Source organism: Corylus avellana, chromosome 2 (assembly GCF_965113065.1).
Source record: "Corylus avellana chromosome 2, dhCorAvel1.hap1.2, whole genome shotgun sequence".
In the NCBI taxonomy this organism is placed as follows: Eukaryota; Viridiplantae; Streptophyta; class Magnoliopsida; order Fagales; family Betulaceae; genus Corylus; species Corylus avellana.
Window position 1 is genome coordinate 12,625,847 of NC_142491.1, and position 17,326 is coordinate 12,643,172.

The 17,326-nt window shown below is 37.6% G+C and overlaps 2 protein-coding genes, 2 long non-coding RNA genes and 1 pseudogene across 4 annotated transcripts; all 5 read right to left on the reverse strand.

Moving 5' to 3' along the window:
- Positions 1–496: 496 nt before the first annotated feature.
- On the reverse strand, positions 497–3,397 carry LOC148587351 (uncharacterized). The gene has a single exon (XM_088512556.1). The coding sequence runs from the start codon at positions 3,395–3,397 to the stop codon at positions 497–499; it is 2,901 nt and encodes a 966-aa protein (XP_088368682.1).
- Positions 3,398–4,353: 956 nt separating this feature from the next.
- Positions 4,354–10,470, reverse strand: LOC148587352 (rac-like GTP-binding protein RAC2; annotated as a pseudogene).
- Positions 5,994–8,164, reverse strand: LOC148587353 (uncharacterized). Its single transcript, XR_015911465.1, has 4 exons — positions 7,936–8,164; positions 7,528–7,663; positions 6,916–7,000; positions 5,994–6,049 (listed from the first exon to the last, which is right to left on the reverse strand). It is a non-coding gene; the product is annotated as an uncharacterized LOC148587353 (long non-coding RNA).
- Positions 10,471–11,763: 1,293 nt separating the features above from the next.
- On the reverse strand, positions 11,764–12,671 carry LOC148587354 (uncharacterized). The gene is made up of 3 exons (XR_015911468.1): positions 12,569–12,671; positions 12,400–12,489; positions 11,764–11,817 (listed from the first exon to the last, which is right to left on the reverse strand). It is a non-coding gene; the product is annotated as an uncharacterized LOC148587354 (long non-coding RNA).
- A 151-nt stretch (positions 12,672–12,822) lies between these two features.
- LOC148587355 (putative disease resistance protein RGA1) lies at positions 12,823–16,360 on the reverse strand. The gene has a single exon (XM_088513421.1). The coding sequence runs from the start codon at positions 16,329–16,331 to the stop codon at positions 12,852–12,854; it is 3,480 nt and encodes a 1,159-aa protein (XP_088369547.1). The 5' UTR covers positions 16,332–16,360; the 3' UTR covers positions 12,823–12,851.
- Between the last annotated feature and the right edge of the window lie 966 nt (positions 16,361–17,326).

Sequence of the window (17,326 nt, forward strand, 5' to 3'; positions counted from 1 at the left end):
CAGCACTGACAGCCGTTTGAGACACGACTAAATACAAATATAGTATCTCCCCAGGTATTGTCTGGCTCAGCAAAGGCGGGCTCATCAGGTATTCTTTCAGCTGTCCGAAGGCTTCTTCGCATTCGTCTGTCCATTCAAAGGCCTTTCGCAAGACTTTGAAAAATGGAAGACACTTATCGGTCGATCGTGAAATAAACCGATTTAGTGCTGCCACCCTTCCTGTCAATTGCTGAAGCTGTTTTAAGTTTCTCGGAGATTGCATATCCAAGACAGCTTGTATTTTTTCAGGATTAGCTTCTATTCCTCGGCTGGATACCATGTAACCGAGGAACTTTTCTGATGAAACTCCGAATGCACACTTTGAGGGATTCAACTTCATCCCGTACTTCTTCAAGGTTGTGAACGTCTTTTGCAAGTCGAGTATGTGGTCCTGTGGCAACACACTCTTGACTAGCATGTCATCAACGTATACTTCCATATTGCGTCGGATCTGGTCTCAGAACATCTTGTTTACCAGCCTCTGGTATGTTGCCCCTGCGTTCTTTAAACCGAAGGGCATGACCTTATAACAGTACAAGCCTCGGTCAGTTATGAACGCAGTTTTCTCACGGTCTTCTGGATGCATGTATATCTGGTTATAACCAGAGAAGGCGTCCATGAAGCTGAGTAATCCATATCCAGCTGTTGAATCCACTAATGCATCAATGCGAGGTAACGGAAAACTGTCTTTTGGACAAGCTTTATTGAGGTCAGTGAAATCCACGCACATCCTCCACTTCCCATTGGACTTCTTGACTAATACTACATTAGCCAACCAATTGGGATAATATACTTCTTCAATGAAACGAGCCTTGAGAAGCTTCTCTACTTCTTCTGCTATGGCCACATTCCGTTTAGGAGCGAACTTTCTTCTTTTTTGCTTTACTAGTTTCACACTTGGATCCACGTTTAGCTGGTGGAGAATGTCTTCAGGATCAATTCCTGGCATGTCTTCGTGAGTCCACGCAAAAACTTCTAAATTCCTTCTTAGGAAGATGATGAGGCCGTCTCGGATTGTGGGACTGAGCTGCGTCCCAATCTTCAAAGTCTTGTCTTCACTTATTACTACATCCTCCAGAGGTTCAGCTGGTTCCCCCTTTGGGTCATTCCTGTTATTCCCACCTACTGTACCAATTACAATAGGAGTCGGATCTGAGACCCTCTTGAGAGACGTATTGTAACATCTTCTCGCCTGGGTTTGATCTCCCTTCACTTCTCCGACTCCTTCTTCTGTCGGGAACTTCATCATCAAGTGGTATGTCGAAGTTACGGCCTTCAACTTATTCAAAGCAGGTCTACCGATAATGGCATTGTAGGCACCTGGTCGGTCAATAACCAGAAAATCTACCATCACAGTTTTCTGTTTAGGTGCTGTTCCTGCCGTGACAGGGAGTGAAATAAGACCAATTGGCTGGACCTGCTCTCCTGCAAATCCAACCAGGGGAGAGCTAAATGGTGTGACCCTATCACGATCGATACCCATTTGCTGAAAAACTGGCCAGTACAATATATCAGTCGAGCTTCCATTGTCCATCAGAATTCTGTGGATCATATGGTTGGCCACTGTTACAGTTACGACTAGCGGATCATCATGGGGCTGCATTACCCCCCTAGCGTCCTCTTCAGAGAAAGAAAGGATCACTGAATCCTTTTTTGCAACTTTGGACGGTCTTTGCACTGTAAAGACTTCCTCGGCATGTGTCTTCCTAGCATGGGCTTTCCTGGCCGAATTAGACTGTCCTCCACCAGCTATTCCTCCGGCAATAGTATGGATTTCTCCTACTACTCTTTGATCCCGAGGGGGTCTCGGATCTTCTCTAGGACCATCATCCCGATCACGTCTCGGCTCCCGTGCCCCTTCATCTCGGTTTCCATCTAATAGGAGAGGCTGTTGATGCACCGCGCCTTGGTTCCTTTCCCTTGCTAGGAATCTTACCAGCCTTCCATTTCTAATGAAAGTTTCGATTTCCTGCCGCAAGGTTATGCAGTCTTCCGTCAAATGTCCGTGATCATTGTGGTACTCGCAGAACTTCGTCCGATCTCGCTTCCTCGGATCACCCCGCAACTTACTTGGCCACCTGAAAGTTGGGTCTCTTCTGATTTCCATAAACACTTCGTTGACCCTGGTATTCAAAGGTGTGAACCTTCGATCTTCACGTCGCCGGGGTTCTGTCTTTGGGACTGATGGTACAATCTTCTTTACTATTCTCTTCTGAAACCTTTCTTCCTTCGGAGCAGATGCTATAGGTAGGTCATTTTTGGCGTCCTCTTCCTTTTTGGCGTCCTCCTTCTCCCGGTCTTCTTCCTCCTGACCTTTCGTGAGAGCTTTAATCATTTCCTCCTGATTAATATACTCCTCTGTCTTGGCGATAAACTCGGGAAGAGTTATTTCTGTTGAACTTTTTGATACTTCGGCCATTAGAGGCCCATTTGGCCTGACCCCATGCCATAACGCGGATAATACCGTTTGATCCCCCGGGTTATCCACTAACAATTTTTTTTTATTGAACCTATGCATGAAATCTTTCAGGCTTTCTTCCTTCCCTTGACGTAAAGACAGTAAGCAAGCCGAGTGCTTCCTCCTCTTCTTGGTAGCCAGGAATTGGCTTAAAAAGAGACTTCCAAGTTCTTTGAAACTGTCTATTGACTTGGCAGGCAATCTGGCAAACCAGTCTTGAGCAACTCCTTCCAAAGTGAGAGGAAAGGTTCTGCATGCTATTTCATCCGGAAACCTATGAAGGGAAAAGTGAACACGGACGCTTTCCATATGTTCAGAAGGGTCGCCACTACCATTAAACTCCTTGACGCGAGGCATCTTGAAGTTTTCAGGCAAAGGGAAATTTAACACTCGATCAGTGAAAGGCAGGTCGGTGTTATCCATGAACCCCGAAGCAGGGGTTTTCTCATCCTTTGCAGCCAACTTACGGGTCAGCTCTTCGTACTTCTTCTTCAGATCCTCCATGTCAGCACTCATCTGGCCTTCATTTTGCCCATGAGGTTGTTCCCGTCGAGGCCTCGTATGCTGGGACCTCTCCTGCTCTTGGTGCTCCTCATTCTGGACAGTAGTATGATGGCTAGCTTGAACTGAACTTGCTTCTTCGTCACGGTGCGAACCAGCCGTCCGCTTACCATCGCGAATTTCCCTTCGCCTTTCCTTCTCACGCCGTTCATCACGTCTTCTTGCTCGCTCTTGGTCCCTCTGGCTATTACGGCCCTCAGCAGCTGTGAGCCTTACAGCCAGGTCTTCATTTTGCTTCTTCAGAGCCTTCATGGATTCAGACATCTGCTTCATGAATTCGGCTAGCTCGGGTGGTGGCGGTGCGTTGGAGGCTGCAGCAGTGGAACGGGTAGTCACCATTTTGGATTAGTAGAGAACTGACGAAAATCGAAAGGATTCCCACGGACGGCGCCAAACTGTTGATGCACAGTTTTCCAAAAGATGACGTGGCACGCCTGCCGAGCTTGAGTTGGACCAACACCCGAACAATTTGACTGCACAACAAAGAAGAAAGAAGGATCAAAGTGACCGGGGGTGAGCCGGCGTGAGCACTCCGATGCCTAAGTCAGAATGAGAAAGGATACTAGTAACAACTATAGAGCTCAAATTATGAGAGTTGTGATTACCTTTGCTTTGATCATATGACTTGTATTTATAGGCATTGGAGAAAATCTGATTTCCCATTTATTAAGGAATCTTATCCCTTGATATCGGCTAAACAAACATTTGAATGAAAAGATTATGTTTGTTAGTTCTTCCACGATTTAAGCGACTTGAGATCAGAGAATCAATTATAATATCTTTTGAGATATCAGAGTTATTCCCTTTACTGAGACTTACATGTCCTGAGTTATTCTCGGACTTTTTAGTCTCGGCTAGAGGTTGCCTCGGATTTGTGGTCTCAGATAACATGAGTAGGTCTCGTCTCGGATCACTTGAGTAGGTCTCGGATAATATGAGTAGGTCTCGTCTCGGATCACTTGAGTAGGTCTCGGACTTGGGCCTTTCGAGTAGGTCTCGGACTTGGGCCTCCTCTGGCTGGGCCCAAGGACTGCTCAATAAATGGTAAGCTAGTTCATGACCCAACAGAGATGAAAATAAATCTTTCAAGAAAATTTGCTCATTGTGAAATTTGAATTACACAAAATGTATATCAACTATAGACTCCTCTTCAGCTCACCTCTTGATAATGAATTATGAACGATTCAAAGTTAAGAAGATATCTTCGACGTTTTCAGGAATACAACATACACAAAAACTTAGAAAATGATAAAAAAAAAAAAAAAAAAAAATCAAACTGAAAATTCAGGGTCTCAATGAATTTGAAATGACTAAAATCTGGACACGCAACTACTGTGAGTCATCACTTCCCTACAGCAGCCAGCAACAAGATCATTCGTGTAGCGCTAGGATAACCAATCAAATACTGCTTGTCTTCCTGTACATCTGTAAGAGATCATATCCAAAATTACACGGTTAAATTTAAATTGGCTTGTATTGGTTAAATATCAAGATTGATATATTTCAAGTAGTCAAACTAATCCATACCAAGTTTGGTTCCTACTAGCACTATTGGCACAGTTGGGGGGATTAACTGGAACTTCCAGTCTGAAAGCCAAGAAATAGATGTGTTAGACTGATACTAGAGAATTACCCATAAATTAACCAAACAAATTAAGAACAAATGTGATTGGGTTTTGATGAAAAACCTTGTTCGAGATATTTTCATAACTGGCTTTGCTGATGAGAGAGAAGGCCAACAAGAAAACTTCTGATTATAATCCTCATGTCCTGTATTCACCAACTTCGTTAAGTACAAAGGGAATTACATAATTTTATTCACTATGAAAACTAAACATGTAATGGGTGTGTGGTTGAAAAAAAAAAACACCAAAAAAAAAAAAACTAATTCAAGTTGCTGATGCCTAATTTTTACCCATTTATCAGTCTATAATTAAATTTTGAAGTGTGATAAACTCTCTCAGGTAGAAGAGAAATGCCATTTTGTATACTCCCATCCTTCTCCCATTCTCCTTGCTTGAAAATCAGATATTGAATATGTAGGACTCACAGGTTTTTTTTAAGAAAAAAGATTGGAGAAGTATAAGAGTATTCTAAATATCAGGACTACATACAGAATTATAGCAGCAATCCGATGACACCCATGAAGCAATTACCTACCAGCAGTGTCCCATGAAGCATCAACCAAGTCATTAGAACTAAAGTTGTTGAACACAGTGGGCACATAATCCTATAAGAATTTGAAGTAAAACATATATCAAAATATAATTGTTGAGGAGGTAATCTAGAAAGAAACAAAAAGACAGTTTTTTATAAACATCCAATTACCTTAATTCTCTACTATGACAAAAATGCTACAAGAAATCAATCGAGTAATCAAATATTTTCCTGCAAAAACAGCCAATTAATTAGTCTAATATCAACCACTCATTTTCTTAATACATTAACTAAAGGCCTTTATAACCAACTCATTCTCTTCCACGTTTGGACTTCACAAAAAGGAAAGGTAAAGAAAATAAGAACTTCACAAACTAGCTGAAATGATCAATTCACATGTCTAGTAATTCTTTATGATTAAAATGGTTACAGTTGGAAAAGCATAAAGCTGAAAATAATTGACAGTTTGTTTTGCAAGCAAAACAAGTATAATGAGATAAATTAACAAAATATTGATTCACAAGGAATCATAGCCAAGAACTAGCTAAAATTAAAGATTTCCTTGAAGTTAGGTAGCACTCTTTGAATGCTAACACAAAAAGCTGTCATAAAGGATGAAATAAAGCAAAATAAAGGATATTTCCAGCATATTGCAACAGATTTTTGACACCCAAGACAAATGAAGCTATTCTGCTTAACCCAATTTATTAATATAAATTTCATTACATAAGGAATCAGATACTTACACAATTGTTTGCAACTTGCTGCATAATTGTAGAATCAGCTTTCTCTGACGAACGATTTACCCTTGTATGTTCAGCATTTGATTCCCATCTAGCTTCCACATAAAGAATAAAAAAAGCTGAGAAGCTAAGAATATATACCTGACATGAAAGAGAGTAATCTAAAGAGAACTGGGATTTATAATGAGAAAAATATAAATAAACCTCCCAATCTTAAGTTTCTTGTTGTTTTGGTTTATAGAAAATGTACACATTTCAAGTGAGAGTTCAGAGGATTTATGCTTTCTCCAATATCAAGTTTGAAGATATTTAAAATTTCAATTCTATCTAAATTTACTTTGCATCAAGTAGAGGCTAGTGGCGGATCCACTGGGTGCCTTGGGGGTGCCACGGCACCCCCAAGGATTTAAATTTTTTTTTTTTTTTTTTTTTTTTTAAACCCACTGCACCCTAAAAAAAAAAAAAAAAATTTAGAAATCCTTGGTGCGGCGTGCGGGAGACTGCTGAGTGCTGAAGAGTTGGTAAAATTATAAATTTTTTTTTTTTTGAGGGTGCCGTGGGTTAAAAAAAAAAAAAAAAAAAGCACCCCCAAGGTACCAAGTGGATCCGCCACTGTTGTGATGCATATATTGTGTGAATTATCAAATTTTTAGGGTGAAAAATTTTTTTAAGACGCCAAAAAAATTTTAGCGGCACCCCCGATGTTAAATAGCTGGATCCGCCACTGAGTAGAGCATAGAGTGAAAACTGAAAAACATCTCTGATATGATACGCGTCTAAACTAAATCTGCAAGCTATTGTTTTTATCCAAACTTACTGTTTTTTGTTTATCATTTTATCCTCAAAAAAAGAAATAATGCAAATCTATCTTCAAAACTGCAATAACTACAACATCATAAGACTATAGCTAATCAGCAAACAACTTCCACATTAGCTCGATAAGAAGAGCTCTGTTACCAAATTGCAGTGCCCTGGATTTTGAATAAGCTTGGAATCTCCATCCAATGTTTCTTCTATGCTTCAACTGGTTCTGCTTTTAAAACTGAAATTTAACAACCAGGAAATATTGAGAGAGAATATAAATAAGGTGCAGGTGAAGAAGGACTAAAATTTAATTAAGGCGGTGTCCAACATGTATAACTTAACCATCAAAATACAAAGTTCTAATGAAAAGTAAATTCATCACATTTAGTCCCACTTAATTTGTTGACTAATTAACAATAGGCTGTTTAAAAAGCCACTAGTCAACCAAGGGGTATCCCGTGACACTTTATTGTATGTAGCAATGGCATTTTATTGACTACGTAGGAATTGATTAATAATTGATGTACATATTGCACAAATCCCCCATAATTCTCGTATCCCATTCTGCTTTTATATGCATTTCCCACTAAAATTCAGAAAATCAAATGAATAAAAGAACCAATAGCTCAAAAATGATAATGCAAATAAAAATTGTTCTAAGAACACAAGCACTTCAATCTGAATAGACAAATAGAATCTAAATAGAACGCAAAACTGAAAAGAAACCCTCCAAATGAGACATCTACCAAAGTGAAAATCACCCACCTATATCTCTGTAGATGAAAAACAGATTGTGGTGGAGCTCCAACAAAGCCAAAAATAAACCACCTGGAAAATGGGAAGCCCTTGAATTTGTTGTATGCCATAAGCATCTACGTCAACCTATTGTTTTAAACCAAGACTATCAACATATAGAAGTTAGAAGCAATGAGAGAGTATAATGTTTAGGAACAATTTCCACATAGTTATTGAATTAATGGTAAGAGATATCCAGTGAAATTGGAGCATAAACTAAAAATGCATCCCCAAAATCGTGCAAATCTAAACTCTGATATACCAGTGAAATTTAATGACCAAGAAATACAGAGAAAGAAAAATGAAGAAAATGAAGGTGTAGAAGGTGGGCACTTTCAATTTCTATGAAGGATTCATATAAAATGATGAGTAATATACCTGAATCAGTCGAAGCTGCATGGGTGATTAAATTTTCTTCTTGGTGAGTCAGACACCGAAAGCCTAACTCTGGAATGTGAGCGATCTTGGGCCAATCCTCACCTGTGTGTCTCTTGCGTCTTTGCAATAGGATGGGACAATCCACAATTGTTAGCCTCTGCAAAGCCGTTAGCCTACACATTCCTTCGGGGAGTGATGCCAATTTGGAGGGATTCACTATTGGCACAGATCAGGGGATTCACTAGAAGCCAAGAAATAGATGTGTCAGACTGATACTGAAAAATTACCCATAAGTTAACCAAAGAAATTAAGAACAACTGTTATGGAGTTTTGATGGAAAACCTTGTTGGAGATATTTTCCTAGCAGGGTTTGCTGATGAAAGACAAGGCAACAAGAAAACATCTGCATCTTTGTAACTTAAAGGCCTCAGCCTATTATGATCCTCCTGTCCTGTATTCACCAACTTTGTTAGGTACATACTACAGAGGAAATTACATAATTTTACTCTCTATGAAAACTAAATATGTAAAGGGTGTGCCTGTGTGGTTGAACAAAAAAACACCAACAAAAAAAAAAAAATATCTAATTCAAGTTGCTGATGCCTAATTTTTACCAATTTTTGAGTCTAAAATATAAATTTCTAAGTACAAGCTCTCTCAGACAGAATTATAGCAGCAAACTGATTTCACCCATGAAGCAATTGCTTACCAGCAGTGTCCCATAGTCCAAGGTTAACTGTGCTACCATCAACCAACCACGACATTAGCACTAAAGTGGTCGAACACAGTGGGCACTGGGCACATAATCCTACAAGAATTTGAAGAAAGAAAACATATATCGTAATTACTAGAATAGTTAGACTCTGAGTTTATTCTTATTCGTACATATTGAAGCTGGATTTGTGTGAAAAAGTATACCGTGGGGAAGTAATTGCTGATATAAGATATGAGCATACAAGTTTTTCCAACAGCTCCACCACCAACTGTGATGAATCTTGGTGTGCTTCGTTTCCTTCACAAAAGTTTCAAGCGCTTGTTTGCATCACCAGGCTATATAGTTAACTAAATATTTATTCCATGTATGATTGCTGCATGCTTGGACATATATGGTAGTCTTGAAAAAATTTATATGTTTTTTTGATGTGTTAATTAATCTAGAAAGAAACCAAAAATACAGTTCTTTAATAAACATCCAATTACGTTCCTTAATCTTCCACTATGACAAAAAATGCAAGTCCCTTTGAAATTGTTGAGGTGGCCATTTCACAGTTCCAACATATGATACAGCTAACTCTTGTCATCTTATTTGGAAAGTAAATTACCTGGTGTCAATTAGGACAAACACATTTTCAGTCTCCAACTATTATATGTTTAATTTAATGAATTACATGCTTAATTATGTAGTTAAATTGTTATCCAAAACAACGCCTATAGTGTTTTCAGCCTTAAAAAGAGTAGTATTACAGGATGAGTGACAGATGATACAATTAGTAAAATGACTATTTGGTCTTCCCCTCCCCCATCGGGAAGCTACTATTGCTTGAATTGTAATTTTAGAACCAATTTCAGAGCTTACCGACTAGTCAACAAGAGGATCCGGATCCTCAACAAGAAGCCTATGACAACAAAATTCAGGATTTTTATGATTTTTCACAGATGTCATTTATCTAAGTGTCCATGGCTAGATTACAACTTTGTGGGGAATCAGATATAAATTTAAGATAACCCAATTTATTGATATAAATTTTTTTTCTACTCCTTTCATATCACAACTACTCATTCTCATCAACTATTTTGAATTCCCTGTAAAAGACATATATTATTAGCCTCCCCCTCTGTTTTTCCTATGCTTCATCGTCCGAGTCCTGCACTACTTTTGGCAGAGGGAAGAGAAACCAAAACTTTCATATTTTTAAAATATATAGAGCAGCAAAGGCATCATCTGGTGTTGCTAATATATATATATATATAGAAAGAATAGCTTCACCAATGAAAGGCTTTCACTAATACCCTGTCTATATATATATTGCTAGTAATAATAGTCAATGGATCTCTCATGTTATAATGGATCATCTGTTAAAGTGAAAACCAATTGCTTATACCTGAAGATGTATGATAGATTTTGCTATAAAAGCTTCTACGAAGACAAAAATAAGAAGCTCTTGAACATCAACTTATGGTCTCAAACCAAGGCAGCCTACCCTGTAATAACTGATATAAAAGTTAGAATAAATATTTAGGCACAAATTTCATTTAATTGAAATGAGTATTTGAATTAATGATGAAAAGTCCAGTCAAATTGGAGCATAAAGTGAAATGCATCCCTAAAATCGTGCACATCTAACCTCTAAACTCTAAAATATCTAGTTGTGTATTTATTTCAAACTAGGCTAATTAAACAACATTAGGATTTGATATTTACAGTGAAATCTTTTAATTGATTATTTGAAGACAAAATGACATGTTGGAAGCTTATAATGTGTAAAAGAGAATTGAACCAAATGAATACCTATGCAAAAAGTTGATTCTTACCATTCAGTTGCCAGATTTGGCCCTCCCCACAATATTTAATCCGATTTCAGTAATTGCCAGTTTTTTCTCCGAATACACAATGGACAATGAAACACCATATCAGGTACATCATATCATCAACTCTGTGCATGCAAAACCGTATATTATTAGAAATGAAGAAACAAAAGAAAAAAAAAAAAAATGTAATTTACTAACTGTTTCTTCTATGCTTCAACTGGTTGCTCTACTTTTAAAACTAAAATTTAACAACCACGAAATATTGTTTCACTCCTTCACAATATCCACTACTTGAGTATAACTAAACCGTCAAAATACAGAGTTCTAATGAAAAGTAAATTCATCACATTTATTCCCGCATAATTTGTTGACTAATTAAAAATAGGATGTCTAGAAAGGCAATAATCAATTAATTATATAAGGGGTATCCTCGTGGCACTTTATTATACATAACAGAGGCACTTACTATTGAAGTGAGATGTTTTATCCAAAACCTTTTTCTTATAAACTTCATGTCAACCTCGGCCCTTGTAGTGACAACCCTAATGAGTGCCCCTTCACTTGTTCCTCGTTTGTTAATTGCCAGACAAAGAACCTTCTCAAAATACTTCTCAGGAGGGCTCAAGCACTTAACTGTGGCCCTTAGTATTGCAAGAAACTCAGGGTCAGTAGTCTTCAGATCCTGCATATAAGACCAAAAAGAAAAAAAGAAAAAAAAACCAGGAAGAGAATGAAATGAAATGTAGCCTTTCTTCTAGAAGATCGATGAAATTCCCAGCCTTAGAGACCATGGATAATATAAGTCTAAAATATGTCACCACATAAAGTTTCTTCACTAACTCCCAAGAAAATGACATCACTCTATTTTGATTCAAGAAGCCCCTGAATTCCCATGAGAAACGGGTCCATTTGTTAAATGGTTTTGGCAATGGCAAAGGCAACCTATTATTTTTTATTTTTTTATTTATTTATTTTTTTTTTCAGTATTCTCTTACTTTTTACATCACATCAATCACTTTTTATTACTATTCAAATAAAAAAAAATCACTATAAAACAAATTTTTTTCATTTTTCCATATCAAACATTCTTACTTTTTCACATTTTCAAAAAAAACATTCTTACTTTTTTTCATATCAATCAACTTTTGCTACAATATCGAACCGAAACGAAATCGTTTACCAAACAAACCATTCCAAGCCAAAGTGCCATGCAATAACTGAATTAACAGCAAGATGCGAGGTCAAAATGAGAACAAAAATACATTATATCTTTGAATTCATACAGAGCTCAATTTCATACCTTGTTGATGTCATTTCCAAATTCATTTTTATATGATTCAGAGTAGTATTGATCTGCGCTTTGCTCCTAACCCTGATAAAGTCACTAGTATTTTGTATTTAATACAAAAATGACTTTTTGAAAAAAGAAAATGCCCAAAAATTTCAAATTTCATATTAAGAAGCTCATAACAGAAGCAACTTAATGCATATTCGCATGCCATTTCTCTAAATACAATCATTGCACAAATCCCCCATAATTCTCCTACCCCATTCTGCTTTCATATGCATGCATTTCCCTCTAGAATTCAGAAACTCAAATGAATAAAACAAACAATAGCTGAAAAATGATAGACAACACTTCAATTTGAATGGACAGTTAGACTCTACAACCTTCTCAAAATACTTGTCAGAAAGAGTCAGTCTTCAGATACCTCAACCCTTGTAGCACTTAAAACTGAGGTCAGTCTTCAGATCCTGCATAGAAGAGTGCCCTTTCCAATAAATCAATCATTTTAAACCAAGACGATAAACATATAGAAGTTAGAAGCAATATGAGAGGATAATGTTTAGGAACAATTTCCACTTAATGGTAACAGATATAAAGTGAAATGTGGGAAGCTTATATGTAATAAATAATTGAACCAAAATGAATACCAGTGCAGCTTGGAGTTCTCTGAGTGTCGTTTACAGATTGGATCTTCCGCAAAGTATTTGCTCGAGTTTCACCAAGTGCCAGTTTTCACTCTGTTAAAACAATGAGAAATAAAGCACCAAACTATGTATCCTTGAAAATGAAGAAATGAAATAAAAAATAATAATTTACCAAATATTTCTCCTAAAATGTGAAGAATCACGTATGCAGTGCCCTAGATTTTTTAATAAGCTTCCAATCCCCTGTTTTGTCTGGGCTTCAATTCGTTGTTGCCGCTTCTTCATCTGAAATTTAATGACAAACAAATACTAAGAGAGAAAAATGAAGAAAACGAAGCTGTAGAAGGTGGGACCTTCAATTTCTACAAATGATTCAAATAAAATGACGAGTAATATAATATACCTGAATCAGTCGAAGCTGCATGGATGATTGAATTTTCTTCTTGCTGAGGCGGTTACCGTAAGTGTAACACTGGAATGTGAGCAATCTTGGGCCAATCCTCACCTGTGTGTCTCTTGCATCTTTTCAATAGGATGGGGCAATCCTCAATTGTTAGATTTTGCAGAGACGTTAGCCTACGCATTCCTTCGGGGAGTGATGCCAATCTGGAGCATGTACGAATGTCAAGCAATTGAAGTGATTTGCAGTTGTGGATCCACTCTGGTATAGCCGTCAAGCTTTCACAATCCCAAATCTCAAGCTTTTGTAGAGTGGTTGCATGTTGAAGCCCCGAGGGCAGAGAAGCCAATTTTGGAAGTACTTCGAAGCAAATGGAGAGGAGGCTCGTAAGGCCTTGCCATTGCATCCCATCCTCATCGTTGGCTAGCTCAAGATCAGGACAATCCACAAGATATAGGTGTCGAAGGGCAGTGAGATGTTGTAGGGAGAGAGTCTTTAATATCTGGCAACGATATATACTCAAAGACTTAAGAGAAGAGAGATTTTGCAGTGGCAAAGTTTCTAGATCCTCAATAGAACGGAATACTATAGACTTCAATTTTGAGAGAGGAGTGAATAAAGAGGAGTCTGTTGCAGTTGACGTTGGGCTTTGCGGTGCTGCCATATTCATCATCATTGTCTGTTGCAGTGGCTTTGAACTAGCTTTATTTAGGTGCAACTCTTCTTCAAGATGTGGAAACATTGGCATGGAAGTCAACATAGGGCAATTGCGGATGTATAATTTTGAAAGACGAGGAAAGGAAGGGAGTAAACGATGCTCCGTTATTTCAACGGAATTATGACTATCACTATTTACCTCCACAGAAGAATCCCTCCTCCTCCTCCACCACCCCTTGAGATTAGGGCATTCAATGAGGAAGATAGACTCGAGGGATGGGAAAAATGGTGTTGGTGCCGTCGAAGAAGAAGAGAACTCATTGCTATCACCATCGTCTGATATGTACTCCATAGCCTTCAAATCCATAAGAGAAAGCTCCTTGAGGGAAGGCAGTTGACCCAATGGTGGTAGAGATTGGATTTTCCTACAAGACTCTAATTCAAATCTAACAAGATTTGTGATCAGCAACAAAATCCAACTCGGAAGCTTTGAACCCCGATAGTATTCTAAGAAAAGATATTTCAAATTTGAGTGTGGTTGGAAGCCATTCAATGACGCTTCATCCTCAACAACATCCAAATTATCGACATCTCCTTCAGTACTCCACCGTATATTCAAAGTATGAAGATGTTGTTTCTCATTTAGACTTGCAGCCTTAAATTCTGACGCAACACCTTTCTCATGTCCCAAATTTACAATCTCTAGCTTTCCTCTTAGCTTATTTAATCCCTTTAGTTCTTGTAAACCACTGCTACCACTATGTCTGGAATGAGAATCCGAGTGGACATAAAATGTGGATAATGTTTGAAGATTAGTCAGTTGTCCCAATCCAAGTGGCATATAAGTCAACGAATAACATCCTTTTATCTCAAGATGCCGAAGGTTGACTAATTTTTTAATGTCTCTAGGCAATTCTTTTAGTGACTGACAAAAGGAGAGTCTTAGTGTTTGCAAATTTTCCAAATTGGTTAGAGAATCTGGCAGCTTCTTCATATCTGCGTTTCTAGAAAGATCTAGATACCTTAAATGCTTCAACTTCCCGATAGAGCTTAAATTTAAATTTTGCAACTGATCAGGAGGTGGATGATCAGGTGAAAAATCTTGCAAATACGTTACACGTGGAAAATCATGATGCAAATTCAACACGCGTAAGAACTTGGAACTTGAAAAAGTTGCATCACAATCAATATTAGACTCTCCAAAGAAAAGAATTGTTCGCAGCCTACTTGCTTTACACAATAAAGTTGAAACTCCACATGAAATATTTATACCGTAAGCAATTGATATATGACGAGCTTTCTCATCAATGTTTCTCTTTTTATCATATAATCTGGTGATCAACGATCCTGCCACTTCTATGGCAAGATCATGCATGAGGTCATGCATTTTGCATTCAATTACGTTATCAAACTCATCCATCTTAGCTTCTTGAAAGAATGATCTCAAAAGTAAATCCATAAAATATTCATTGCCAACATCTTCCATTTCAACTTCTTGATCATCAAATGACTCCACAAACCCTTGTGCTATCCAAAGTTTAATCAGTGTTGATTTTTCAATCGTGTAATCCTTTGGAAACAAACTACAATAAGCAAAGCAGTGCTTCAAGTGTGAAGGAAGATGATCATAACTCAGCTTCAAAGTTGGTATAATGTCATTTTCTTTCATAGATATTTTTGAGATTTCATTGTTCTTAAAAGACAACCACTTTGTTTCGGGATTTTTGGAGCCTAGTAAACTTCCGATTGTCCTTATGGCTAGAGGTACACCTAAACACTTTTGTAGGATCTCCCTCCCAAGTGCTACGATGCTCTTATTCTCCGGCTCTTGTCCATTCTTAAATGCTTTCTGCTTAAATAAAGACCATGATGCTTCTTTGTCTAAACCCATTAAAGGATATGATTCAACTGTCCCGATAATCCCTACAACGCTTTCCTGGCGGATGGTCCTTGCAACGAATTCATTGCGGGTAGTCACTACTATTCTACTGCCTTTTGCACCACCCATCAGCACTTGTTTCAAGCGACACCATTTTTCATGATCACCATTCCACACATCATCCAACACTAAGAAGTATTTCTTTCCTTCGATTTTTTCTCTAAGTTTAGCCACCAATGTATCCATTTCAGCATCTGCTGGTTTCACCTTGGTTGCAGAGTCTAAGAGTTTTGCAACAATATCTTTAACATCGAAGATATTAGAGACACACACCCACATTTTGAGCTCAAAATGTTTTTGGATTTGGTGATCATTGAATACGAATTGAGCGAGTGTAGTCTTTCCCAATCCACCGATGCCCACAATTGGAAGGATGGAAACGTTCTCTTTAACACTGAAGTCCATGAGAAGGTCTATAATAGCCTTCTTATCATCCTCTCGCCCTATAACTTCTTCCGCACGTACCAAAGAATGAATGTTATCCCTCTCCCTGTTCCCGACTCTTATCTCTTCAACCTGGCGTACCTCCAAGTGGAATCCTCGCCTATCGGCGTCCATGGCATCTAACCTCTTTCTAATGGCCTTAATCTTACGGGCCATTTTAAGACGAAAGGCAAGTTGATTTGATTTAGAAAAGAAAATGCGTACCTTTTTGGCCTTCTTATCACGAGTCATTATTTCTCTTCGCAGAGCTTCAGTTGAAACCTCATCCAGCAAGTCCTCAGCATCATACATGGCATCTTCTAGCCTTCCGAGCCAACGTGTAACAGCCTTTTTCTCCTCCACAGCCGGAAGCACATCTTTGATTTTTGAAATGGTGTTCTTGAGGCTTTCAATCTCATCTTGGACACTCCAGAGCAGTCCGATCTCTTTGGCAGCCCGTGAGCCCAAAGTCCCAATCATTTGCTCGGCAACAACGGAGAGAAGCAGTTCCGCCATTTCCTGATGGTGAGTGAAAGAATGCTCAAACTCTTGAAGAAGCAGTTGAAGGGTAGAATGAAGAAATGTTTTGACAAGATATGCAAGTAATTAAATAACGACGTGAGTTTTTTATGTTTTGGATTCTTTTTTGGATGCTGTAGATGAAAACACTAGGGCATGACTTTTTTAAATAACGACGTGACTTTTTTTAGGCCGCATTCAAACAAATCCAAAGCCTCCAATTATATATATATAATGTTTTAAATTTATATCTTGATTTCCGTATATTGGTGTTTATTTGGATTTGGTTTTCTACAAATTGGATTTGAAATGTTGGTATTTTAACCAAACCACCCACTCATATGTACTGTGCATACTGCTATTTAATTTTCTATTGCAATTTTCTTTCAAACTTTCTTTATCTTTTTATACTTAGATTGCTAGAACTCTTCACCTCTTCCTAGTTGATCACTATGCCAAAAAAAAAAAAAAAAACAATAAAATGGTGCATGTTGTATATATATTATGCACAACCTCTATTTTTGGAATAACGTTAAATCAAATGTTTTAACAAGCATGTATTCTTATATATTATTTTTTTAAAAAAATCAAAATTATTTAAAATAATCCCCAAAAAAGAGGCATAAAGAAAGCTCAAAATACCATCAAAAGCCTATAAATAAAAAGATGTTATCAGCCAGCAGTTATTCGTTTTAATAACCGCTAACAGGTTAAGCTGTTAGGTTATTAAAATTTAATAACCGCTTGTACATCCCTCGTAATGACTGTGTTATTAAAAAAAAAAAAAGGTTTTTGAAAAGTTGATTGGGAGTTAGAGTTGACTCAACTGCTAACTTCAAATTATTATTATTATTATTTTGAAATGGATCCCTGTAGGGGGTTTTATTATTGCACAAAGATATGTTCTGCCATATATGCTCATACTCTTGTATGCATCAACAAATTTTATTTATTTATTTATTTTTGTTCTTACCGATAAATCATCAACACCA

What these genes read in the sequence shown, in the direction of transcription:
- LOC148587355 (XM_088513421.1), bottom strand. Translation starts at nt 16,331, where the DNA reads ATGGCGGAACTGCTTCTCTCCGTTGTTGCCGAGCAAATGATTGGGACT.
- LOC148587351 (XM_088512556.1), bottom strand. Translation starts at nt 3,397, where the DNA reads ATGGTGACTACCCGTTCCACTGCTGCAGCCTCCAACGCACCGCCACCA.